This window comes from Phyllobates terribilis, unplaced genomic scaffold, assembly GCF_046119375.1.
Source record: "Phyllobates terribilis strain yellow unplaced genomic scaffold, ASM4611937v1 Scaffold_8__6_contigs__length_399053987, whole genome shotgun sequence".
In the NCBI taxonomy this organism is placed as follows: Eukaryota; Metazoa; Chordata; class Amphibia; order Anura; family Dendrobatidae; genus Phyllobates; species Phyllobates terribilis.
The window spans coordinates 131,211,114-131,237,337 of NW_027362768.1; the positions used below are offsets into that span (position 1 = coordinate 131,211,114).

At 43.9% G+C, this 26,224-nt stretch overlaps 1 protein-coding gene across 1 annotated transcript; it reads right to left on the reverse strand.

Moving 5' to 3' along the window:
• Positions 1 to 2,992: 2,992 nt before the first annotated feature.
• Positions 2,993 to 14,672, reverse strand: GLUL (glutamate-ammonia ligase). Its single transcript, XM_073643296.1, has 7 exons — positions 14,513 to 14,672; positions 10,764 to 10,949; positions 10,340 to 10,501; positions 7,840 to 7,986; positions 7,312 to 7,439; positions 6,515 to 6,714; positions 2,993 to 5,568 (listed from the first exon to the last, which is right to left on the reverse strand). Exons 2-7 carry the CDS (start codon positions 10,927 to 10,929, stop codon positions 5,250 to 5,252), a joined length of 1,122 nt encoding a protein of 373 aa, XP_073499397.1. The 5' UTR covers positions 10,930 to 10,949; positions 14,513 to 14,672; the 3' UTR covers positions 2,993 to 5,249.
• Positions 14,673 to 26,224: the final 11,552 nt, after the last annotated feature.

The following is a 26,224-nucleotide window of genomic DNA, read 5'->3' on the forward strand; positions in this document are numbered from 1 at the left end:
CAAAGTGGAATCCATGCGTCCCTCAACTTTAACAAGATTCCCGGTGCCGGCATTGGCCACACAGCCCCAAAGCATGATGGAACCTCCACCAAATTTTACTGTGGGTAGCAAGTGTTTTTCTTGGAATGCTGTGTTTTTTTGCCGCCATGCATAACGCCTTTTTGTATGACCAAACAACTCAATCTTGGTTTCATCAGTCCACAGGACCTTCTTCCAAAAAGAAATTGGCTTCTCCAAATGTGCTTTTGCATACCTCAGCCCACTCTGTTTGTGGCGTGCTTGCAGAAATGGCTTCTTTCGCATCACTCTCCCATACAGCTTCTCCTTGTGCAAAGTGCCTTGTATAGTTGACCGATGCACAGTGACACCATCTGCAGCAAGTTGATGTTGCAGCTCTCTGGAGGTGGTCTGAGGATTGCCCTTGACTGATCTCACCAATCTTCTTCTCTGCCTTTCTGATGTTTTTCTTGGCCTGCCACTCCTGGCCTTAACAAGAACTGTCCCTGTGTTCTTCCATTTCCTTACTATGTTCCTCACAGTGGAAACTGACAGGTTAAATCTCTGAGACAGCTTTTTGTATCCTTCCCCTGAACAACTATGTTGAATAATCTTTGTTTTCAGATCATTTGACAGTTGTTTTGAGGAGCTCATGATGCCACTCTTCAGAGGAGATTCAAACAGGAGAACAACTTGCAAGTGGCCACTTTAAGTAGCTTTTCTCATGATTGCATACACCTGGCTATGAAGTTCAAAGCTCAATGAGGTTACAAAACCAAAAAAAGTGCTTTAGTAAGTCAGTAAAAAGTAGGTAGGAGTATTTAAAACAAGAAAATGATAAGGGTGCCCATACTTATGCACCTGTCAAATTTTGTTTGAATGCAGATTGTACATTTTCTGTTAGTACAATAAACCTCATTTCAAGGCAGAAACATTACTGTGTCCAATAGTTATTACATATATCAAACTGAAATAGCTGTTGCAAAAACACCAATTTTAAGAAAACATTAAACTTAAGATTAATAGAGGTGCCCAAACTTTTTCATATAACTGTATTTACCCAGTCTTTTGTTTAATAGATTAACGCTAAAACATTTTTCTAGTCATATAGTTTTCTTGATAACCTGTTTATACCTGCTTGCAGCCCATGTTTCTTTCCAGGAAGAAGCTGTACTGCAGCTTAGAAATTATGTTATACATTGTCACATCCCTTATTTGCATAACCATACTCTTTTATTTTTATGGCTTTACCGCTAATTTCTCCTCAATCATTATAGCTTTGCTATTTTTTTTTTAAGGATTACTGCCTTTAATCAAACTATGTAATAGGAATTGCTGGTCAATAACAAAGTATTCCTGTTCTTTAAAAACAAAACAAGAAAAACTTTTATTGCTCACAATCGAATATGTCGAGGACCTGTCTTTCTTCTTGTGCCTTTTAACTTATCATCCATTTTTTGGATGTGTGAGTTTCCTCTTCATTAGCTTTCTGCCAGCACTATAGGTGCTTCATTCCTTTTACTTCCCAGCATGTTTGTGCCTGTCATTGACCAATGACTTGTTGGCTTATTTGGGGATCAATTGGATACCACTTTGGAGTGCCTTTCTGGGGGTATAACAGTATCATCGTCATTACAAGCGTAGCTGTGGAGAAGGCCAGATCACTCTTCCGATGCTGCAGACGTAAAGCAGCTTGGGAGAGGGCAGTGTTCAGACTAGCAGCGTGATTGTGCAGTTAGACTAAACTGTCAATCTTCAAGAGTGCACTGCCCCCTGGAAGCAGGAAGCGAGGAGGTAGGGGAACCTTGTGCTCCTGTATACTAAAGATATGTACACCCCTTTAAACGAGACCAGAATTAGAAAAGTCTTGTAGATACATTTATTATTTACATCGTTTGCTTTTTTAAGGATAATGAAACATTAGCGAAAGAGTTTACTAACTGGAGAAATCTAAGTAAGTCATAGAAAAAAATGCCCTTTCATGTAGCAAGAATAGGTCCCAAAGTTCCCGCAGAGGTCGTCCTCATTCCGGCCTAACTATACAAGCTATTAGTGTCTATTTCTTTTTAACCCATTAAATCTTCTTAAAGGAATTTTTCTCATTCTGAATCTTCAAGAGCGCATCGCTCCTCTGCCTCCGGATTTTATGGTTGCCGGAGGTGGTACACGCCTGAAGATTAGCATTTCAGACCAGTGGCATGGTAGCACCGCTAGTCCTGGGTACTTTCCATGGCCACTAGCAGAGGCAGCTTTGCCTCTGCAACATTAGAGAAGCACATGGGACAATGAAGCTTCACAGCGACATCAGTAAGGCATGGAGCCTGTTTGGGTCATGTGCTCCTTAAAGGTGTTGTCCAGGACTTTAACATTGATGGACTATCCTTAGGATAGGTCATCAATGTCTGATCATGGGGGTCAACACCCGGCAATCCAGCTGTTCCTGGTGTCGATGGCAGACGGAACCACTCAGTTATGGAGCTGCACAGCGCAGCAACACGGATGGAATAGTGGCCGCGGCTGGGACTGCACATCCACCACTTTGATTTGAATAGGATGTGCAGTACCTGGCCGTGGCCACTATACATTTGACGGAGCTATTCCGAGCAGCTACCCCACATGTGGTCTACACAGTGATCTGTGCACTATAAAAATTAAAAATCCCTCCATTCTTGAAAACACAGAGGATTTTTAATAAGAGCTAAATTGCAGAGTGGCTTGATTTTACTAAGCACTTTGCATTTTTAATCTTCTAAGAACTTGTGACAACTTAACTCCTTTAGTGATAATGTCCGGTGTGTGCATTGGTAAAATGCTTATACTGTAATTGACAGAGAACACGCACAGACTCTGTGTAAATGAAGGTCGAAACCTTGAAATTATTTGCTTTAACTGTGTCCCAAGTTCTATTTTGCACTTGTTGATGTGATGAGGGGACCTTATCCTGAAAAATTCTGGTCACAAAGAAATAATGAAATGAAGAAACAGAGACCGTAGATCCAGATTTAGTTTTTTTTATTATAAAAAGAAAAACAAAATCTATTTTAAAAACAGGACTATGTCAGAATGAGATGCGAGTCAGAAGCAGTAAATCCTAACCTGCCATTAATACCCGAGACCCATTCACAAACAGGGAGGAATTGGATTTCTTTCCCACGCGAGAATAAAAATTATACAAATTTCATGGGAAAATAAAATTATTTTCTTTCTTTTTTTTTTTGTCACTTAGCACTGAAAATGATCAAATGCTGGTACAGAGCTCTTCAGTGCATGTCAGGTAGTGGTACAGTACATGTAACCTAAGAGCGAAGATTAAATATTAGCCCAGCTCTTACCAAACCAAAACCCTTGGAAGTGTATGTTAATACATCAAACATAGTCAGTTTTTGTACAAGCTCAAAATGACCTCCACATTTGACTTTCCTTGGAGGATGACGATAAAAATGACGAGATGCACAGAACACAATTGTAAACATCACAAGTTGACACGGGCGTCTTATTTCCGATTTAAATGCCGTAGGGCGGGTAGTCCTTATGTGTCCTCTTAACAGTCTCCGTTTTCGAAAAAGTTCTCCAAGAAGTTGCTCGCCCGGGGATGGATGAAGAACTGATCTAACAAGGTCTGCTCATGTTTAGCGCCTTTCTTACTCATTATCTGCCTTATGTATTGTATTAGTCAATCTGTATCACTCCCATACACTTTTCTGTTTAGCACCAACCTAAACCTTGATTTTTTTTTCTCTTTTTTATATTTTATTTTTATAATTTTTATTTTTATTGAAAACACCTTAGTAGATATCATCCCACCATCCATACCTTACTGTAGACTTCATTTACACTTAAATAGAAAAATACTACAAATATGGACCCAAAAAGACGACATTACTATGATCAAGGACATCCTCAGGGGTGCGCCCTGGCACAAAAAAAAATGACCCCTGGTTCACTTGAGAGATCTCACTGCATCCTGCTCCAAGTACTACAACTTGCTAGCAGGGTGAGCCAAGAACATGTCAAATGAATAAGTACCTGGCATAAGTTTAGGGGTTGATGAAAGACCCCCCTAATTATCTTACATTAGTGGTTATCACGGAGAGTAGCAAGGAAGAGTACAGATTGCTACTCCCTGGTAGACCCTGGTTCTATTCCCCTATATTTCTTTATACCCCTTTTTGGGGCTAAGTTAAATTCCTTTTCGACCTACAGTATAGTACTTCTTTATCGATGTATTATATTTCCTCAATTATGCTGTAATATTAGGGGCTGGATTTCTAAGAAGTATTGAATTTGAGGCACAGCCCCGAAGTTATGAAAGGTCGACCTTTCCCTCTAGTGTAAGTCGTACCATTACCAGCAATTTATACTTAGTGTTGCCTCACAGGAGGAAATATCGTTGACCAGTTCTGTTTCTACCTTGTGCTTAAAGGGAATTTATCGTCAGCAAAATACCTATTTTCACATTGAGTTACATGTATTTTTTTTTTAATTGTCTGTTTTTGTTTTGTTTTTTTTTAATTTCATATCACAATCTTAATTAAAAAACAGCTAGCAATCTTACAATTTTCACACCGGCCACTGAGGCTTTTTTGGACTCATACTTCTAGTTCTTTCAATTAGGAGTTTTCAGTAGTTTCCTTATCATCAGAGGCAGGATTATAACGACAGTTGATAACACAGGACCCACCAATCACAATAGGTGATGTCACAGGTGATCCTGCTCCCTCTCCAATCATAATGACTTTTTCACATGCTCATTAGATGCTTCTATATAAAATATAGGGTCAGAGTTTGCCCATGTGCATGTGTTATTTCCTTAAACAGGAAGTTAGAGTCTAAACAATCCCCAGTGGTCAGTGTGAAAATTGCAAGATATCTATTTTTTATTTTTTAATACAGATTGTGATATGGAAAAACTTAAAAAAAAAAATATTGCCAATGCCAACAAGTAAAAAAATACATTAAACACGAAAACCTGATTTAAGCAATAGGTCATTTTCTGATGATAACTTCCCTTTCATGGATATATGCTTTATAGTGAAAGTAAATAATTAACTAGTTTCTTTCTGATTATTATTTAAGAATAAAATGGAAATTTTACAGAATAGAACCAGACTAATCTGAAATAATGAGAAACTTGTGGGTTCTGCTCATTACTAACAATGCCCCTGTCTGGTAACTATGGAATAACGCAGGACTGAGGCCTAGGTGTAAAGGGTAAAAACAGAACTGTGTAAGGAACTGCCTGTGGGGTCTCTCTAGTTTTTGTATTGGACGGGTTCATTTCCAGTTTCGTTCAGCAGGCAGGTCCGGATCATGGCTTCTGTCACAGCGTATGGATCACAGTTGGCCGATGGACGTCGGTCCTCGAAGTAGCCTTTCTTCTCAGATCCCACATCGCGGGGAATGCGGATACTTGCTCCGCGGTTTGCCACTCCAGCGGAAAACTCATGGATGTTGGAGGTTTCATGGAAACCTGTTAAACGGCGTGCATTGTCTGATCCCCCCTTGGGGTCATAGGTTTGAATGTGGTAGTCATGACGCTTAGAAAGGCGCTCAATGGCTTCTTCGATGTATCTAAAATAATAAAGGATTAAATGTCACTTGGCTGTTGATTGCTCCTCTTTACAACATGTCATTGCTCCTCTTAAACAATCAGTTTCATTTAAAATGGACAACTATTAGGAGAAAGGGTTCCCATACTCCCCTTTTGTCAGTTTCAGGCCCTTGCATTCTCTATACACTTCAATGAAAAGCTGGCCTTGGTTGTGCACTGTCTTCCCAATTGAAGTGTTTGGGACTTACAGCTACTTCTCCGGTGAAGTATATAGAGAATATGGGGTCCAGGCATCAACGAAGAGGAGTCATTGGACCTCATACGCCCGACAGTCAGCTGAACAATGCTTTCGGCTGAACAATGCTTTCGGCTGAACAATGGTTTGGCCAATCGTTTGGCTGACAGCTATCCGACTCTCCCATACACATACTCTGCCAAGCACTTCTGTGTTCTCTATGAGAGAGCCACTGCCAGAGATCTATGGCGGCAACTTATCCCTTAGAGAACAAAACAATTGGAGGTCCGAAATCAGACATGCTAGATTTTTATCTCCCCAACATCATCGGTTAGGGGAGAGTTGGGGGGCCCACATTCACAAAACCTGTTAACATCATCAGGTTCAACTGATGTTAATCTAACCTTAAGAAGAATACCCCCATCAAAAAATAATCTACAAGCAAAATCTAACAAAGTCCTTAAAAGGGTTATGCAAATTTAGAAAAAAAAGGTCTGCTGTTTTCCCAAAACCCACTAGAACATGGGCCAAGTCTGGTAGTTCAGCCCTATTTAAGTAAATGAGGCTGAGCTGAAGTATCAAACAGTCCATGACCATGAGTAGTGTGGTTTTGGGGGGAAAAAAAGACAGACTTTGTAGAAATTCCACAAACCCTTTTAAGACCCACAATAGAAAACATTTGTTTAAGAAAGACCGGATTTATTTCCCTGTTAAATTATGCCTCTACTTACTTGAGGCCGCCATCCTCTCGCATGCGCTTTGTGCTGAAGTTTGTATGGCAGCCAGCTCCGTTCCAGTTTCCAGTTATTGGTTTAGGATCAAATGAAACCACGATTCCAAAATCTTCACATACTCTGTGCAGGATAAAACGGGCAATCCAGAGATGGTCTCCCATATTAATCCCTTCACATGGACCCACCTGGAATTCCCACTGTAATAAAAGAAATATAACTTGACTTAATTTGCAAAAACAAAACTCATTGGAACAAAATATTATTGTTGGAAAAGACTTTTGAGAAGATGTTTGATGGTTAGGAAGACAAACAAGTCGATTCCTAATTAAATCCACACTCATGTCTTATGTGACGCATGGATGACGAGACTTCAAGTCTTACTTTTGGAGACAGGAACAGGCCTAATTATCTGGAAAAGATTATTATGCCTGAAAGAATTAGAGGGAACTATGGAAGGGAAAACCAGTAAATGTCATTGGGGCCAAGCGAGAAGACAGGACATTCTTCAAACAGCTATACACATGGAAACCATGGTGAGAGGTGTAATTTGAAGATTTCAAACCCCACTGAGACATCTCTAACAGGTCCCCCCACCTAACATGTGTCATTTATAATGCTGGTGTCTTCTTCTAAGACATAAGGACTTTAAACCCTACAGAGAACAAAACCCAAGTGCCATTGATACCTCTCTGCATCTCTGAGGCTTGATGTCCATGTTGACCCATTTTAGTTTGGGATTCATTTAAAAATGTATTTCTGCCTGACACATAGCTTACAATCATGGATCATCTTACCTGAGCTGGCATAACTTCTGCATTTGTTCCGCCAATCTTCACCCCGGCATATAGACATGCGCGATAATGAGCTTCCACAATATCCCGGCCATATGCTTTATCAGCTCCTACACCACAGTAATAAGGACCTGAGGGAAAACAAATCTCATTAGGCGAGGTGGCAAATCACCGGGCAGTGGATGACCCCATTGTTATTTAATTAATGTGATGTAAGCATGAATAATTATCACGGATCGCCCAGGATAGTTATGTCAAGTAGGTGTAAGTATATGGTATAATAACAGTAAAAAATAACTATAGAAAGCAAGAATTACATGGTTCAGGTCATAAATTATCATTGCTTATAGTGCAGGACACTAAAATTAAAGACTAATATTCCTACTAAGTCCAAACTACATTGTTTTTTTTCTGGATACACATATCATTACATTACATAAATCAGCTGCTCATGCTATATGGGTTTCATCAATACAGGGTATAAGAAACTCTATGGCATGAAAAGAATGAAGTGAGTCAAACTCGACATACCTTGAGGTCCTGGAAAGCCATTTGATGGCCAGCCAAATGGATGTCCGTCCATGCCAAGCAAGGTATATTCTTGTTCCATTCCAAACCAGGGGTGCTCATTATCCACCATATCCATAATCTGTTTACAAGTGTGTCGTAGGTTTGTGTCTAAAAGTAAAGGTGTCATCTGTTACTAAGATATTTTTGGTCTGAAGACTTTGGTCTTATGTTTCATACGAGTCAGAATCATGACAAAGGAAACAAGCCATCACATCTCATCACAGTCCGGATAAAGGTCAATACAACTCCCAAAACTTATGTAAACCTTCTATGAGTATTTCCCTAAGGGGGCTCGAAAGCAGAAGTAGAAGCTGAACATGGGATGGCCATGTGGTTTGGAGATGATGTAATAAAGATTTGGATCTTAATACTCGGTTGCTATAACTTTTAGATTAACTTCATTTGACCATACTAAGTGCCTGTAGTCCTATAAGCTGTTCATGCACCATCGAAATCATACCTCAGTCACGGTGAGCTTCCTGCCCTGAATCTATTACTTGCCACTTCCCATGCTCCTCCAAAGGAGTAGTGAATTACCCCTAAAGAATCCCTGATATGAGTTGTTCAGACCACAAAATAAAACTGAAGCTGTTTGACCAACAAGAATGTCTAGTTGATGTGGCACCTCCCCAGGCACTATGAACCTTTTAGGATATCATTGGTGACCTGGCTTAGTAGACTTATGAACTCACTCTTGATACAACCACAGGATTGTACCATTAACCACTTGTTAAAACCGATCATCTCTGGTATTACATGTCTGACATTCATGTCCCAAGTCTGGATCACTATGTCCAGACTGGCTAGGGGACTCCTGAACCTCATAGACATATGTGAGACTGTTGAGCTCGGGTCAAGAGATCCGCTCACGGTATGAACAATGCTCTCCATAATTGGACCGTGAATGTTGGACGTCTCAAATGTGACCTTGACATTTTTGCAATTTTTCTCTTTTCTACCCTCAGTAATAAATTTCAATATGTTAATGTTATAAGAATAAAATCCTCTTGTGTAGCCATGTTTTAATAATATAATGAATAGAGTATTCGTGAATATATAACGCAAGGTTCCCTTATTAAAATTTACACCTGCCCTGAAGGGGATTCTCGCCTCTGCATGCCTGCCCGCTGCTCCGAGCAGTTTACATGTCTCTTGGTCTTTCCTTTCCATGACATCATAAAAAGTACATTTTGTTCCAACGAAGGAAACATGAGCAGCAGAATCTCTTATTGAAAACACAGACACATCCACTTTTATATTTGTTTTCCCTAAATCACTAAATGAATTCCAGCCGCGGAGTGATAATAATACTTCCCGATAATACTTCCCGAAGACCCTTCCCCCTTTCTTACAACTAACTTTCAAGGTTTGGCTTTGCCATCCGGCCGCCCCCATAATTACTAAGATCTGACATTAATAAAATAATACTAGAGAGACAACATTCCTGCTAAACGGGCGCTATACACTCATTTTTATACTTTTACAGCTGGGCAGTTTGCATAGTCCATCTGTTGAGTAGTCTGAGGACAACATTCAGCTGGGTTAGTGACACAGGCGGCAATCTGGCCGGCCAGCTGTCCAAATGTAGCTAACAACCACAGTTGTCACTATGTACCATATATTGTATTTATGATGAGAGCAATAGTTTAATACATGCACTTTCTTGACTACAAGGCATTTCTCTTGCAAACCAAATTTTGCACAAAAAATTTGTGTTTAGTTTTATTTTTTTTCTGTTTAACGCTTCTGTCACCACTTTTGAAAGTGGGTAGGGTATGGTAGGAGGGAACTGGCCAACGCTGTCCAACACGATTACTATTTTTTATGCCAGAAATTGGTTTATATGATATCGCAAATCAATAGTTGACCATAGCTGCCTTATATTTTAAGCTCTGGCACTTGGCTAATCAACAAGGAGCCAAATTTACTATGGAGCATGTGTCTCTCAATATAATTGCGTAATTCTACTCTACAACACATTGCGACCTCGAGGATACTGCGACCGCGACAAGCAAGTAGCAAAAAGTCCAACTGCGTCAGATTTTGGTTGTCGCAGTACCATTGTGGTTGCAATGCACTGTGATGCAACTTTGACCGTGCGACAAGTGTCAATGCCAAAGTTGACGTGTAGCCCCAGCCTAAGATTAGCATAAAAACCAACAGTCTTAGTAAACACCTCCATACACATTAGATTAAAGTGATCAGATATTGGTGGAATCAGTCGATAGTCTAATGTGTATGGGGTCCAGCGGTTGATTTCAGCAGCTGATCCTTTTGTTCGGAGAGGAGATAAGCCGCCACCAGTTGTCTCAGCCGAGCGTTCTTGTGCATAGAGGATTCGGGAGAGAGTATCAGGGTCTAAAATCTCCCCACTGTGCTTTGGAGAAAGTAGATACATTCATCATCTTAGACATTAATGTTGATTTATAAATTAGAGTCAAACTTTTTTTGGCTTTCTTACCTGCCATTGTTTTGTTGTATTTGAGCACTTCACACAATATAAGCTTGTTGGGGTCTCTCCGGAAGGGGTCTCTGAACATGGCTACTGGTATCAAAAACATATCGCTATTTGATCCCTCTGACTGATATGTACTTGAGCCATCGAAATTCCACACAGGCAGTTCTGCATTGGATTAGAGACATAACAGAGCAAAAGTTATGACTTCGTTCCTTGTCATTTTTTAATAAAGACCATTTAAGATAAACCTTTGATATTGGGTGAAATAATGAAAAAGTTCATGATATGGCTAAATTAAAGTAATAAGCTACGGAAAATAATTTCCAAAGGTTGCCTAAATATTACCGGTGTGTCTATGTGTGAGCATTACTTTCAGGTATTAATTTTGATGCACAGACTTTGTTTTAATTGATACATTGTTGCACACCTTCAATCGACTTGGGTTCGGAGTCTAGGGTACGAGTTTTGCAGCGCAGGCCTTCTCCCGTCCCATCAATCCATATGTACATAGCTTGGACCTTATCTGTCTGTGGGATGTCCATGTACATCTGCTTCATTGCCTTGCTTAGTTGGGAACTGGCTGAGGTCGACATGACTGCAGCTGGATGTTGTACTATGGGGAAGAAAGAACACAAATGGTTAAGATTAGTGTTGAGCGAGTATGTTCTATTAACCCTTTCGCCGAGTATGCTCGGCCGAGCTCCGAGTATTTATAGCTGCTCGGTGATAAGGTTAAATCGCCATGATTTGCAACTGTTTGACAGTTTTATTGCATGTGAGGAATGTCTATTTCTTACACATTCCTCCCATGTAATAAAGCTGTCAAACAGTTGCAAATCATGCACACGGGAGCCATTTATCCTTATCAGCTATACATACTCGGAGCTCGGCCCGAGCGTACTTGGACAGAACATACTCGCTCAACCCTAGTTAAGATGAGTTTTTAGGATTCCGACTGTTTGGGAGGCAACTAAACACTGGAGCTCTGCAGGAACAATGCAAGGCTTTTCATAGAGGTTCATGGTGGGCACAAGCAGAAATCACAAGCAATGTGGTATTCATTACAACCCAAGCTTTCCATCACCAATTTCAAGCCAAACACTATACAAAAGAAGTAAAACGACTTAAAGGGGTTGTCCACTACTAGGACAACCCCTTCTTGATCTAAATGTTTGGCCCCGATAAAATAAAAAAACCTATACTCACCTCCCGTGCCGGCGCCATTCCAGGGGTGTGAACACTCTTGGTCCCGGGCTCTTAATGTACCTTTTATTAAAAAAAATCCTCTTTGTTCTCCAGAATAGAAGGATTTTTAATTCTATAGTATACAGTTCATTGCTAAGGTTACCGACCACTTCTGCAGCCTAAAAGGGGGCTGTATTCCTATACAAGGATCATGCACTTGTAATCCGTTTCAAAATCTGAGCTTGCACAGTTCAGGCCAGTGGCGGTAGTACAATCATGTTGCAATCATCTTTTTCGCATCTGCCTACTGGCAAGCAGGAGGCAGGGAGGCAGGGGAGCGGCATAAGATAGAAGATGAGAAAACCCCTTTAATTATAATTATTGTGGGATATCTTTGATTTTAAATCACTTTATTTGATAGGTAATCAATCATTTTATCCAACTAGTCTAATGCCCATAGCACTGTAACGTCCAGTGGGCCTTTAGGCCAGTGGTCCAGTTGTCCATTAAATGTGAAGCACCATTGAATAAATGGCGCTATAATAACAAATAATAATAGTAGTAATAATGTATGGTAATTATACAGAGTCTATCACATAAGACAATATAAACTTTTTGGGTGTGACATCTACGGTAAATGTGATCCCAATTTTTAATACCTAGGGCCAGTATTGAATTGGCAAAAGGCCACCAGTAACATTGATTCGTGGAGCCCACTGTTCAGCTACATGCAAAAATAACCTGATCCTAGTAAACAAATTTACTTTTATGTAATATTAATTTGGTTAGCTTGTTTAATGAATGATTAGATTATACCTTTTTCTGCAAATTGTAAATCAAGTGTAATAGCACTACTCATTAGCACTACTTCACAGGAGCGGCCTACCGGAGGATTCTCCTGTTCTCCTGTGGGCCAGTCCGAGCCTGCATAGGGCTCTGTAAACCCTGCGCATCAATACAGGACAGGAAAATTGGTAATGAGAGTGATCAAATTAATTTACTCCATGCTTATAAATTATACTTGCATTGCACTGATGTATGGATAGCTTGTTTGTGTATAATGTTCAAAAATAATAAAAATTCGAAAAATCCAGAACTAAAGGCTATGTTTACTTTCTCACAGTACTTTTTGTATTGTTCATTTGTTTCCTAAATGCAAAGTGAAGCAACTTACTAAATAGCATGTATTAACATTGTTCTTTAGCAGATACAGAGTGTGATCCTTAATCTAGCTGAGTGCTGAATGGTACAAATCAATCAGAGCTCCTGCTCTTGACAGCTCTCGGCTCCCCCCCCTTCCTTCTTGCAGTGTGAAAGATAGCACGAGCGAGATGGCGAAGGCAGAAAATATCTCAGAGAGGACAGAGAAAACAGGCTCCAGAGTAAGAAAAAAGCACCTGAAGAGGAAATAAGTGCAGGATAGAAGCTGTGCAGATGTCACATTCAGCCTATATTACTGGGACAAAACGCTCCCACAAGTGAAAATTCTGAACCTTGTATCAGGCTGCAAGCTGCAAACTGCATGAAAATGAATGAAGGAATGAAGATTGCAGTTTGAAACTTAGTGCAATTAAATGTAACCATCAACATAGATAAAAATAATTTTTCTCATTAAAAAATGTCCATAGCCTTTAGCATTACCCTTTGTGATGTCTCCATGCCAAATCACCCATGTCAAAAGCAAACGACATCCATAACCACAGTTTTTGGAGGTACTGGAGAGCTCCACTGATACTACATCCTTCTTATAAATTATTATCCTGGACCAAACTGAGTTAAAATGGTGACATTTCGTACATGTAACAATCTGTTTCCCAACCAGTTAAAACAAAAAAAAACCCCGAGAATTGTATTGAAAACAGCAGAGACGCAAGAAAAGCTAAAATCGGAAACCGCAGATCCTGGAAATCACTTAACGTCATTTTGCATTGCAAATCTAGGTAAGAAAGCCCCTCTCAAAATGGCTACCCCCACCATTGGCACACAAGCCAGGAATGAATGAGGCATGGACAGCTGAACCTTTCCATAGGGACGTACACTCCATAGTAACACAGGAACACAACAAGGGAGATGTGAAAAAAAAGAATGTAATACAATACAGACATGATAATATATAACAAGAGATAGACGTAGATTATAATAACTAATAATGTGCAGAATCTTATATGACACCGGATCTCCCTATTGTATATGGAAAGCAGGATTTACTATTATATTTGCCAGGGCTGCTATATAATCAAAAGAAGCAGAAGAATTATTGGGAACACATAGAAATACATCCAAACTGAATGTAAGGAAAGAACAATAATGATGGAATATAGAATACAATGTAACCGTGTTCTGTTAGGAATAGTGCTGGCACATCGGCAGGCAAGGTGTTAAACACCATACAATGCCCTTTCTTCTGATATAATACTATTTGCATGAAAATACAAGCAGAGCCCACCATGAACTGATCACCTTCCGGAGGTCTCTTTAATATCATTTATTATTTAACACGCATGTAACACTCCGATGCTATTAATATTGTGGCCAATAGTAAGATATCGCTAAGTGTGAGAAATGTAATCATGTGAGAAAATATGGAAGCGTTAAGCTGATTGCGAGTGCTCTAGTATATGTTGGTGCCATAATAATATCAATTATTATATTATATTAATTAATATTAATGATAATAACTCATATTGTGCTGATGTAGCAGAGTTGAGTGGGTCATATGGCGCACCTTACTACGGAATCCTTTCCAATCTCAATTCAACCCCAAAAATAGTTAACTGACAATTTCAGCTCTGCTACATCTAGATTTTCTATTGCATGAAAAAAGCTAATTCCTAATATTAATATTGGCAATATAATCACGGATTTTATTTATGCTGTAGGTGTGAATGTATTAAATTAGTATTGTGAGAAATTGGAAAAATTTGGAAATTTTACAGAAAGATAAAGGAGGGACAAAGCGAAATGCACAGAAAGAAATCCTGCTGAGTTTACCTGGATCAGATGAAGATGGAGATGAGGATGCGGACAGTCCACAGGGCTGTGGGTGTTGCTGGTTTGGGTGCTGGGTGTTAGTTATATGCTCCCATTCTCAGGTTTGAAGTGAGGCTGTTCTCCCCTTACATATATTGAGGAGCTCAGTGCCAGCCCCTAGCCTGGTGATTGGTTGGCAGCAAGCATGATCTCTACATGCCATGCTGGGACCTCCTTCATGCATTGTGCCATTGGCCATTACTTGCAGAAAGTGCAGCCTACATCATCCTAAGGATCTCCCCAGTGCTGAGAAAAACAAGTCAGGGAGGGGGGTGTGAGTAGCAAGGAAAAAAGGCACAGAAGAAAAAAATTACAGAAGCTGATGAAAAAAAAAAACAGTGGAGCAACATCTCATTAATCAGAGCAGAGTGTGGAAGGAGATCTGTGTGATTGCAGAGGAGGAGGAGGAGGGCGCTTGTAAATCTTACATTTATTGCTCAAGATTTGGCTGGAACAGAAACAAATGGATCTTCTGTGCTAAACCCTCATCTTGTAAGGAAATCTGCTGTCTGCCGGACTCAGAAACTTTCACTTCTGATACTTTGTAAACATATTTGTAAACAAAAACATCCTCAGTGCCAGTACGCCAGCTCCTCCGGTTACAGAACTTTACCGGGCAGGCTGAAAATAAATGACGTACATATATGCCCGCCACCCCCTGCTTACTTTACACCTGCACCATAACAGAGTGACCTTAAAGGGGCGCTGTACTTTCACCAACTGAAATAAACAACCTCGTCTCTCTTGTATCCAGCACGTGTTTCCTATTTACGCTGCGTAAACTGACCTGCGGTGCGTTTTTCAAATCTGCAGCAGGTCAATTTTTCTTGCGGGTATGCTGAGTTTACCGTGTGGATTCTCCCCATACACTTGCATTAGGCGCGGAAAATGTGTGCGTTTTTAGTGCGTTTTCGCAGTTGAAATGCATAAAACACATGTAATTCGCACCTACTTATCTCAATGAAGTTCAATGAAATAAAAAAAAATCGGAAAGTTTCAAAAACAAGCCAGCTTTAAAGGGGTTGTCCACTACTTTCACATTGATGCCCTATCCTATGGATAGGGCATGAATGTATGATCGGCCTGGGTCCCGCATCCGGCACCCCCGCTGATCAGCTGTTATTGGTGCCTGTGGCGGCCTCCAGCCGGAAGTGCTTCCCTGCATTGCTTGGCCGTCAAGTTGTAGAGGCCGGCGCTTGTTACTGCACATCCACCTCCTATTCAATTCAATGGGAAGCGGATGTGCAGTACCCTGCGGCGGCCACTACAGATGGATGGCCAAGCACCGCAGGTAAACACTTCCGGCCGATGGTACATCATGTGCACACGTTGAGGAGTCCGTCAGTATTTTACATCAGTATTTGTAAGCCAAAATCAGGAGTGGAACAATCAGAGGAAAAGTATAATAGAAACATGTCACCACTTCTGTATTTATCACCCACTCCTGGTGTTGGCTTACAAATGCTGATGTAAAAAACTTACCAAATACTCAAAGTATGAATGTGGCCTTAGGCTACATTCCCGGAATGAGTTTTTTGTTGTTGCAGATTTTCTGCAGCATTTCTTCAACCATTAAGTAAGACAGGTTATTTGAATTTTTTCAAAAGTACACACCGTCAAAAACTCACCAAAAACTAGTGCGAATGTAGCCTAAGTTGGGATGCTGATGGCTGTATTAAATTCGGTCCAGTTATGTCCACAAATGAGTGCTTGGCCGCACAGTGGACGAGACGCTTGCTCTCAGCTTGCACTTGTCTGGCCCATAAATCGGACCAGACTAGTTGAACCAATGATTTTTTTTAACACTGACCAATGGTTCATGTGAAAAATTTATGTTTTGCTCAAGCACCCTGGTTATTATTGGATCAGTGTGCTGTCTGTTGAGCACAGGGGTGACACACTGACTCTGGGATAGGTCACACAACCGTAGATGCTCTCTCCTAAGAGAATCGGGTCAATTATGCAAATTACACTCTGATCAAAGTGTGATCTGATTCTCTCAGATGAAGAGAAGATGGAGAAAAAAACTTCTCAATCTTCTCCACTCTGTCAGTCCGTGGAAATCAGACTGCACTCAGATGTCATCCGAGTACAGTCCTATGGTTTCCCCGGACTCACTGACTTGCATGGCCGAGTGCAATCCGAATATCTTATCAAACTCGGGCATGCAGTAATTTATTCCTCGGACAGTGTCTGTCCTAGGAAAAAAAATCTCAGATGTGCACAGCTCCATAGACGAACATTGGTCCGAGTGAGATCCGATGTTGTGTCGGATCACACTCGGACCAAAAATACGGTCATCTGCACGAGCTCTAAGGCTAATTGTTATGAGCAGTCTGTCGTATGCTGTCCAAATGCAAACCACACACAGACCTATGTTAATGAACGTGGTAGTTAACATGGGATCTAAGGGGTAACGTTTCTCCTTGTGGCGAGTGACATGCCAGGCCTGGCATGTGAGAGTGAGGATACTTATAGGCCATGCATGTTTCTCTGGGAAATTAAATGGGCAAATTGCCTCTTCAGAGAGGAAGAGGACTAGAACTCCAGTGCCACTTATTGGAAGCAGTGATCCTAAAAGTCAATATCGACCCTTTAACGAGCCTTGTCACATGACTTAGGATAAAACCCAAATCAGAATCTCATGTTTTTAAATCGGATTAATAGTCTGTATGGAAGAAATTGCAAAAAGGCTTCAGTCTCATCCGGTTTTTGATTGCGGCTTGCCCATAGATTTCAGTGGACATGCAGAAACAACTGGATGCTACATAGACACGGTCCGTATTGCATCCATTTTTACTGGATCCATTGCAAAGATTACTTAGCAAACTGCATTTGGCCATTCATTGTTTTTTAAAAGTGAATGTAAAACGGATGTCAATAACCGATTTACTGATGACATGAACCACCATACCGGCGGAAAAACAACCATTTTATCCTTATTCAAGACTTATGATTTTTCATACCTGTTTGAGAACTTAGCCTAACTCTTGAAAAACTTCCGCTGTGTACTCCAATGAGTAGAATTAAATTTCTCACTTTGCTGTATGATTTCTTGCTGTGTAATATGATGGGATATGTCCCCCAGTTCATGTCCGATGTATGTGTAACTGGACCAGAGTTTAGGAATTGTTTTAAACATTTCAGATTTTTATAGCAAATGGTGAATTACAGCAAACTGCATAACCCAGAGGAGAAAGGTTAAAGGTGGAGGAATCCCTAAATAACCTGCCATCTCTCAGCTGTAGGATCATGGACTGGGAAAATATAGCGTAAGTACGTCCCAATAATTACTGTATGCCGTGTTGTCTAAACAATGTACAGATAATATTTCTACATGAAAATTTTTGCATTTGCAAATGTATTTCACACAGTAAGAAAAATACATTGATGAACCCCTAGGAGTAGCATTGTTGGTTGGAACAATACTGTATTGTTCGGCACCCTAAATAAAGCTAAAATCATGGGTTTAATGCATCCAACAGAGGTGGCAATCAGCAATTAATGTGACCATTATGCAACAAATAGTTGCCCACTTAATTGCACCATGTAAAGAATAAATAATACCCCACCGAGACGAAATACAGCGCAAAAATAATACAGCCAAAAAATTATATTTAGTAGCCAACAAGCCTGACTATATAGCGCTCAAATAATATTTCCATACACTTTTCAAAGTTATCAGAACCATGGTTAAATGTTTCTCTGCACTTTGGACTGGAAGTCTCTCAGGGCATTTGCTTTCATAATTCTGCCTTAGATATGAGAGTATTGTACTGGTTGATTATTATTGAGCTTATATAGCACTATAATATTCCACAGCACTTTACAGATATTATCATCGCTGTCCCCATTGGGGCTCACAATCTAGATTCCCTATCAGTATGTCTTTGGAGTGAGGAAGGAAACCGGAGAACAAGGAGGAAACCCACACAATCCCTGGGAGAACATACAAACTCCTTGCAGATGTTGTCCTTGGTGGGATTTGAACCCAGGACCCCAGCGCTGCAAAGAAACAATGCTAACCACTGAGCCACCGTGCTTGATTTATAAACCCCCCACAGTGACAAAATTGCTACTAAAATAATATAGTCATTAATAAATAAACACTAAATAATACTGTTAAAACATATCCCTCATATAATACCGCCATAGAGTACCAACATAATCGTACTGTACACTATCCAAAGAACATCATTCCGCTTTATCTTAATACAAAAATCACAATTTTTATTTGCAAATTTGAAACCTTTTTGCATTTTACATATGACGCGCCCCCTGGGCCATATTCGTTAGTGGGAATATCCGGAGCCGGATCAGATGGGGGTTGTAGTCTTCCGAGTGGCTGTGACCCGGTCCGTGCCCAGGGTGTCAAACTCAGTTGTATGTGGCAGTCCTACAGATGTTATAAGTTCTTTATTGTCGACTACGCCACCCGTTGTGTTGCGGTCACTATGGCCGCCGCTGCAGCAGGGTCCGCTGAGGCTGATGGTGTAGGTGCAGCTTGTGATGGTATAACCCCCAACGGGTGGGGTATAGCCTCAGGGGGTCAGGTGCAGAGGATGGGGGTTGTGGTGGTGCAGCATAGGTGTTAAAGGAAGACAGAGTCGGGTTATGCAGTTTAGGGTATTTACTCACTGCTGATGTTCCGGTCACTCCAGCTTCAAGTGACCTCCCGAGCCGTGCTGCGTCCACCAGGTCCTGGATCCAGCCAACCCCCAAGCGAGTCCGGAGCGTGACCCTGAGCTCTCCTTCTGTCCTTTCTCTGGCCGTCCCCACTATTGATCCACCCAGGTCCAGCTCCCTCGGGCCTTCTGTTGGGTGACCCTTGGCCTTGGGTTCCCTGACCCTCCACGTGGTATGCCTTCGTGGTGGATGTGGTGGGTGGCCGTGGCAGACGCTGCCCACGGCCTCCGGTCTCTGGCTGGGGTGTGTTTTTGCCCCCACCAGCTTGGGTTCCGGTACCCTAATGCCGGCTCTTCACCCGTTGTTTGAATTTGGGGTCTTAGAGTCCTCTCTTCTGCTTCCCCCTCTGGGTCTCTCTTTCTCTGCTCCACTCTCTGACTTTCTCTCTGCAACTGACCCTGTTCTTTGATGGTGCCCACCTTATATACACCCTCTATGTGTGAGCTCAGGTGACCAGCACCCAATGAGCTCCTATCTTTACCCAGGCTGCTCCCCCTATCTGCCCCTACACTACTTGGGATGTTCCACCCCCCTCCCACTCCAGCCAGGAACAGACTCGGTCGTACCTGCACATTTCTAAGTGGGAGTACCGTCGGTCTGCTCCTCGGAAATGGGATGTGTGTAGTGCATGCAGCCTACCGAGCTCAGTTCCACACTCCATCCTTACCCGGGAGTGGAATATCACACCTCTGGGTTGAGGTGCAATACCCCTGTAGCAGCCGAATCCTCAGGGTGCTACATTCCCCCCTGGTAAATCACAGCACGTCCTCGGGCTGTAAGACATAACACCAAAACATACAAATTTTTGCATAACATATAAAACATATAAAACATTATATATATATAAAACTTTTCAGATAAAACATTCTCGTCGTCTCTTGTTTCTCCTCCGGTCACTGTGCAACTGTTGACCGGGCAAAGTGCGACAGTCTTTCTAGAAAAATGGTTTTCCTATAAAACCGGTAGGGGGCGCTTTAGGACGCGCAACTATATACAGGGATATGGCCGCTCTCAGTCCTCGGCCAGTGGGATTTAGGGGTTAAACGGGTAACAGTTCACACTTGCTGGTCCCAACGGGGACTATATTTAGCAACAGTAACAGTTTCAGTTTATGGTGCCCCGACGGGCAACTATATACAGCTCCTGCTTCGCTGTACTTAACGACGGCGTCCTCCTGCTCTTTCTTTATTGTTACCTTTGGCTCTAGTTTCAGACCCGTCCGGGTCCTCTTGTTCTTCCTCCTCACACCGCAGCTCTTCCTCCGTCAGACGATGCACATGGAGGGCGTAGGGTCCTTTGGCACACTTGTGCCGGGTGAAAGTGACCTCGTCCCCGATGTAAAGGTCACGACCTCTGTGTCCCTCCGGTAGGTGGGACTCAACGTCTCTCCTGGCCACGAAGACGTTGCCTAGGGTGCGGTGGTCTCGGATGAAGCCCCACCCATGCTGCATGTTAAACTTTATCACAGTCCCGGTGGTGCGGGGACTATGCGCTGCACGGGGGTCTCTCCTGGCCCGGCTCTTCTGCTCCGCGCTCCTTACTTGAGCTTGCTGTTCCCGGACCTGCCTCTCTCTCCGCTCCCTCTCGAAGACCTCGAGCTGTTGGCGGCAGCACTCAGCACGCTCCGCTGCAGCTGCCCGAGTCTCTTGAGTGAACCCCATGAGATCTTCTCCGGTGGGGTCCCACTCGAACTGCGCTTCTGCTAGCGGGGGCGAGATCCTCTTTACGAGCTTTGGAGCCGGGATCAGGGGTTCATCCAGGGGTCTCTCTCTCCGGAGTCGGGGATGGTGGAACTCCGGTGGCCATATAAATGGCTGCCCATCCGGGCACGTATGCTGGGCGTACAGGTCCTCTCCCAGATGCGGCACTTTAGGTCTTATGGGCGCGGTGGTGTTAGCGCCCGGGTTGCCCGGGCCTTGCGGCCAGGCCTGGGGTATCTGGAAGGTGAAGGGCACCGTAAGGACGGCGGCGCCCTGGGCTACTTGGCCCTGCGACCAGGCCGGGGGCTCCGCGGAGGTAGGAGGCGCTGTTGGTATTGCGGCGCCCGGGGGTACTAGGCCTTGCGACCTGGCTGGTGTTACTTCCTGTTTTGCCACGCTCGGGGTCGGTGCGCATGGCGTCACAGGGGTCGCGGCGGCGGCTTCCGGTTGGGGCCTAGTCTGCGTCGGTGACATGGCGTTTTCGGGCACAGCAGGGGGACTTTCGGGCTCTGCGACGGGGAGCTGGGGCAGGTAAGCGGTGTCCTGGTTTGGGGTATAGACGTTCCCTTTACCTGCCTCCATGCGTTCGGCTCCCTTCTCGGCGCCGTCTCCGGCCTTGGGTCCTCCCGCGCCATCCTCAGAGGCGGTCTGTCTCCTCATCTTGGCTGGCGTGCTCCGGGTCTTGGTTTGCTGGGCCATCTCTCGGCTCCACTCCGCCAATGTCTCTCGCTGTACCCGGGCCATCCTCCGTGCGAGGCCCTCCAGGGCAGTCTGTGCACACTCCCGGTCTCGGGGGAGCTGTGCGAGGACCTCCACTAGGCCTAGTGGGGTCGTTGTTTCCAGCAGGCTCCTGACCAACGGGTCGGTGCTGCTCTGCTCTTCTTCCAGCAGGCTCCTGGCCAGCGGGCCGGTGCTGCTCTGCTCTCTGGCCATCTCCGGGTGAGCTTCTCTGCTACTCCTCTCCAGGCTTCTTGCCTCCGGGTGCGCTCGCTCTAGACTGCTCCAAGCGGCACCCATCTTTGTTCTCTCCTTTTGTCTCCTCCCCCTTCGAGGGCGGTCCCGGGGCCACTTGGTGACTGTCAGCTCTAGGGGCTGTTCTTTCACGCTGACAGACACCTCTAGCATCACAGTCTCTGTTGGTGGGGGCGGTTTCCACTTTTGGCGCCATTTTCGGTCCTGGCCCACGATGGGAGGCGGCCTCTCACCACCCTCTGGCACGCCCATAATGGCGTCCGCTCTTCCAAGGCGGGAAACCTTTGGAAATGGCGGGAATCGCTTCCCAGTGGCGGGAAACTCTGCAGATGGCGGGAAAAAGCTGTTAATGGCGGACAACCGGCGGGAATTGACTGGTGATGGGGTCCGATGGCGGGGACCCTCCGGAACCGGCAGGAGACTTCTTTCTGAGGTAAACTTGCACTTTTCTTCAGGCACGCAGTACCCGGGTGTTGCGGGCACGTAATCCTGCCGACTACGCCAAAGTTGACGCGCCCCCTGGGCCATATTCGTTAGTGGGAATATCCGGAGCCGGATCAGATGGGGGTTGTAGTCTTCCGAGTGGCTGTGACCCGGTCCGTGCCCAGGGTGTCAAACTCAGTTGTATGTGGCAGTCCTACAGATGTTATAAGTTCTTTATTGTCGACTACGCCACCCGTTGTGTTGCGGTCACTATGGCCGCCGCTGCAGCAGGGTCCGCTGAGGCTGATGGTGTAGGTGCAGCTTGTGATGGTATAACCCCCAACGGGTGGGGTATAGCCTCAGGGGGTCAGGTGCAGAGGATGGGGGTTGTGGTGGTGCAGCATAGGTGTTAAAGGAAGACAGAGTCGGGTTATGCAGTTTAGGGTATTTACTCACTGCTGATGTTCCGGTCACTCCAGCTTCAAGTGACCTCCCGAGCCGTGCTGCGTCCACCAGGTCCTGGATCCAGCCAACCCCCAAGCGAGTCCGGAGCGTGACCCTGAGCTCTCCTTCTGTCCTTTCTCTGGCCGTCCCCACTATTGATCCACCCAGGTCCAGCTCCCTCGGGCCTTCTGTTGGGTGACCCTTGGCCTTGGGTTCCCTGACCCTCCACGTGGTATGCCTTCGTGGTGGATGTGGTGGGTGGCCGTGGCAGACGCTGCCCACGGCCTCCGGTCTCTGGCTGGGGTGTGTTTTTGCCCCCACCAGCTTGGGTTCCGGTACCCTAATGCCGGCTCTTCACCCGTTGTTTGAATTTGGGGTCTTAGAGTCCTCTCTTCTGCTTCCCCCTCTGGGTCTCTCTTTCTCTGCTCCACTCTCTGACTTTCTCTCTGCAACTGACCCTGTTCTTTGATGGTGCCCACCTTATATACACCCTCTATGTGTGAGCTCAGGTGACCAGCACCCAATGAGCTCCTATCTTTACCCAGGCTGCTCCCCCTATCTGCCCCTACACTACTTGGGATGTTCCACCCCCCTCCCACTCCAGCCAGGAACAGACTCGGTCGTACCTGCACATTTCTAAGTGGGAGTACCGTCGGTCTGCTCCTCGGAAATGGGATGTGTGTAGTGCATGCAGCCTACCGAGCTCAGTTCCACACTCCATCCTTACCCGGGAGTGGAATATCACACCTCTGGGTTGAGGTGCAATACCCCTGTAGCAGCCGAATCCTCAGGGTGCTACACATACCTGTAGCCTGAAATGTTTTGTTTGCATAAAGAAGTGATTTGCCTAAAAGTAAAATGCTGGACGAGGAGAATAAATTCTCAGCTGCTCCACCTGGAGCCATCTGAAGAATGGAGGCGATGTTATGACCCGGCCGTTCTTCTCTCCTCTGACGGGCTATTGGTACTGATTAGGGGTTGATGGTGTGCAGCAGAACAGTCATGGGGATTTTTCTGCTGTGTCTACGTGAATCGATCATCGGTGTAAAAGGAGTGATCCATATATATATATATATATATATATATATATATATATATATATATATATATATATATATATATATTAGACAATGGCTGCACAATGGAATGATGAACATTCGGTGCAGAACGTGCCAGATATTATGACTTGCAGGAATCCATTATTGTCCTACCTGTAGAATCCTTTCTCATGGTGGGGAGGGTTTAACACCCTGAGACAATCATTGATCAGCCGCTTAAAGGAGCGTCCCTTTCATTGTAGTGTAGAACACAGGGACATCCATACAAGAATGGCTGCGCCCGATACTGTAGCGCAGACCATTGAAGTGGATGACCTTCTGGGGCACAGCTGCGGTATTTACGCAGCCACATACACATGGCCGTCACATACTGCAGGGAAGGCTCTACCGTAGACTAAGGTTTATGCACCTGCTCCTTACCCAATCATCCAAGGATGGCATGTCTTAAAGAGGACTTATTATTATCAAATCAGAATTAGACAGTTTCTGCTATTATTTTTTTCCTAGCTCCTCCCCATAGTTTATTGCTTTTTGTTTTCAGTAAATCGGCCATTTGGTTGTAGAGATATGGGCCTTTTTATTTAGTGCTAATTGTTATGTTCTATACTAAGGGGGCATGGCTCACAGGATTACCTGGGGGGGGTGTCTTTAGGCTTCTTTGCATAATTATCCTGTGAGCCCTGCCCCCTTTATAAACACCATAAAAGGTAGAACTAAATAAAAAAAAAACAATTTGTCTAGAACCGTAAGGTGGATTTATTGAAATCAAAAAGCGGAATATTATAGCCCCCTATAAAAGTGACATCTTGATTGAACGGATCCGAGGTGTCAGTCACGAGAAATGTAGGGAAGAAGCCATCTGAAAATCGGGCTAGAGGCGTGTCGATGCCCTTGGAAGAGGCGATAGAGCGAATTGACACACCCCAGTATACTTCTAGCCTGACGCCATTTTGTGTTGCTGTGCAGCCTCCCCATAATGCCCTGCAGCTGTGTCATCTTACAGATTACCATACCTTGTGCAGTGCTGGTCAGTACCTGGGGTGTCACAGATCAGCTCCCAGTGGAGCACAGTTTGTACGGCAGCGTCGTTTTCCTTCTCCAGAGTCACTGAGTAAGTCTCTTATGGTCAATGGGGTCCATTCTCTCCTGTTTACTGTAAGCTGTTATGATCAGCGGGGTCCTCTCTCTTCTGAAGAATGTAAGCTCTTGTGGTCAGCGAAGTCCTCTCTCTTCAGTATAGTGTAAGCCGTTTATGGTCAGTGAGGTCCTCTTTCTCCTGTAGAGTGTAAGCTCTTATAGTCAGCGGGTTCTTCTCTCTCCTGTAGAGTGTAAGCTCTTATGGTCAGTGGGGTCCTCTCTCTCCTGTAGAATGTAAGCGCTTATGGTCAGTGGGGTCCTCTCTCTCCTGTAGAATGTAAGCGCTTATGGTCAGTGGGGTCCTCTCTCTCCTGTAGAGTGTAAGCTCTTATGGTCAGTGGGGTCCTCTCTCTCTTCTATAGAGTGTAAGCCATTCATGGTCAGTGGCGTCCTCTCTCTCTCCTGTAAAGTGTAAGCTCTTATGGCCAGCGGGTTCTTCTCTCTCCTGTAGAGTGTAAGCTCTTATGGTCAATGGGGTCCTCTCTCTCCTGTAGAGTGTAACCTCTTATGGTCAGTGGGCTCCTCTCTCTTCTGAAGAATGTAAGCTCTTGTGGTCAGCGAAGTCCTCTCTCTCCAGTATAGTGTAAGCCATTTATGGTCAGTGGGGTCCTCTCTCTTCTGGAGAGTGTAAGCTCTTATAGTCAGCGGGGTTCTCTCTCTCTCTCCTGTAGAGTGTAAGCTCTTATGGTCAGTGGGGTCCACTCTCTCCTGCAAAGTGTAAGCCGTTTATGGTCAGCGAGGTCCTCTTTCTCCTGTAGAGTGTGAGCTCTTATGGTAAACGAGGTCCTCTCTCTCCTGTAGAGTGTAAGCTCTTATGATCAGCGGGGTCCTCTTTTTCCTGCAGAGTGTAAGCTCCAATGGTCAGCGAGCTCCTCTCTCTTTGTCTCTCTCCTCCATGTGTATTTTCTGAACCATTACTAGTTTTTAAGCTATTCGCCTCTAATTCTGGAAAATTCTGGAAAGTTGACGTATTAGAATTTCACCAGATTCACTCATCACTACTTGTAAACAAGGTTTCTCATAACTGACACGTCATATTTCCACAAATAAAGTATTTTTTATTTTATTGGGGGACAACCGCTTATACAGCCATACGACTACTTCCTTATGTAAAAACCTGCTGATAGGTTCAATTTAAGGACTGGTCAGCAATGTACAATCCCAGAAATCCCTGTTTAGCACTCTCTTTAATGTTAGGTCATCAATATTTGGTGAGGTCCGACTCCTGGGACTCCCAAAATCAGCAGGGGCTG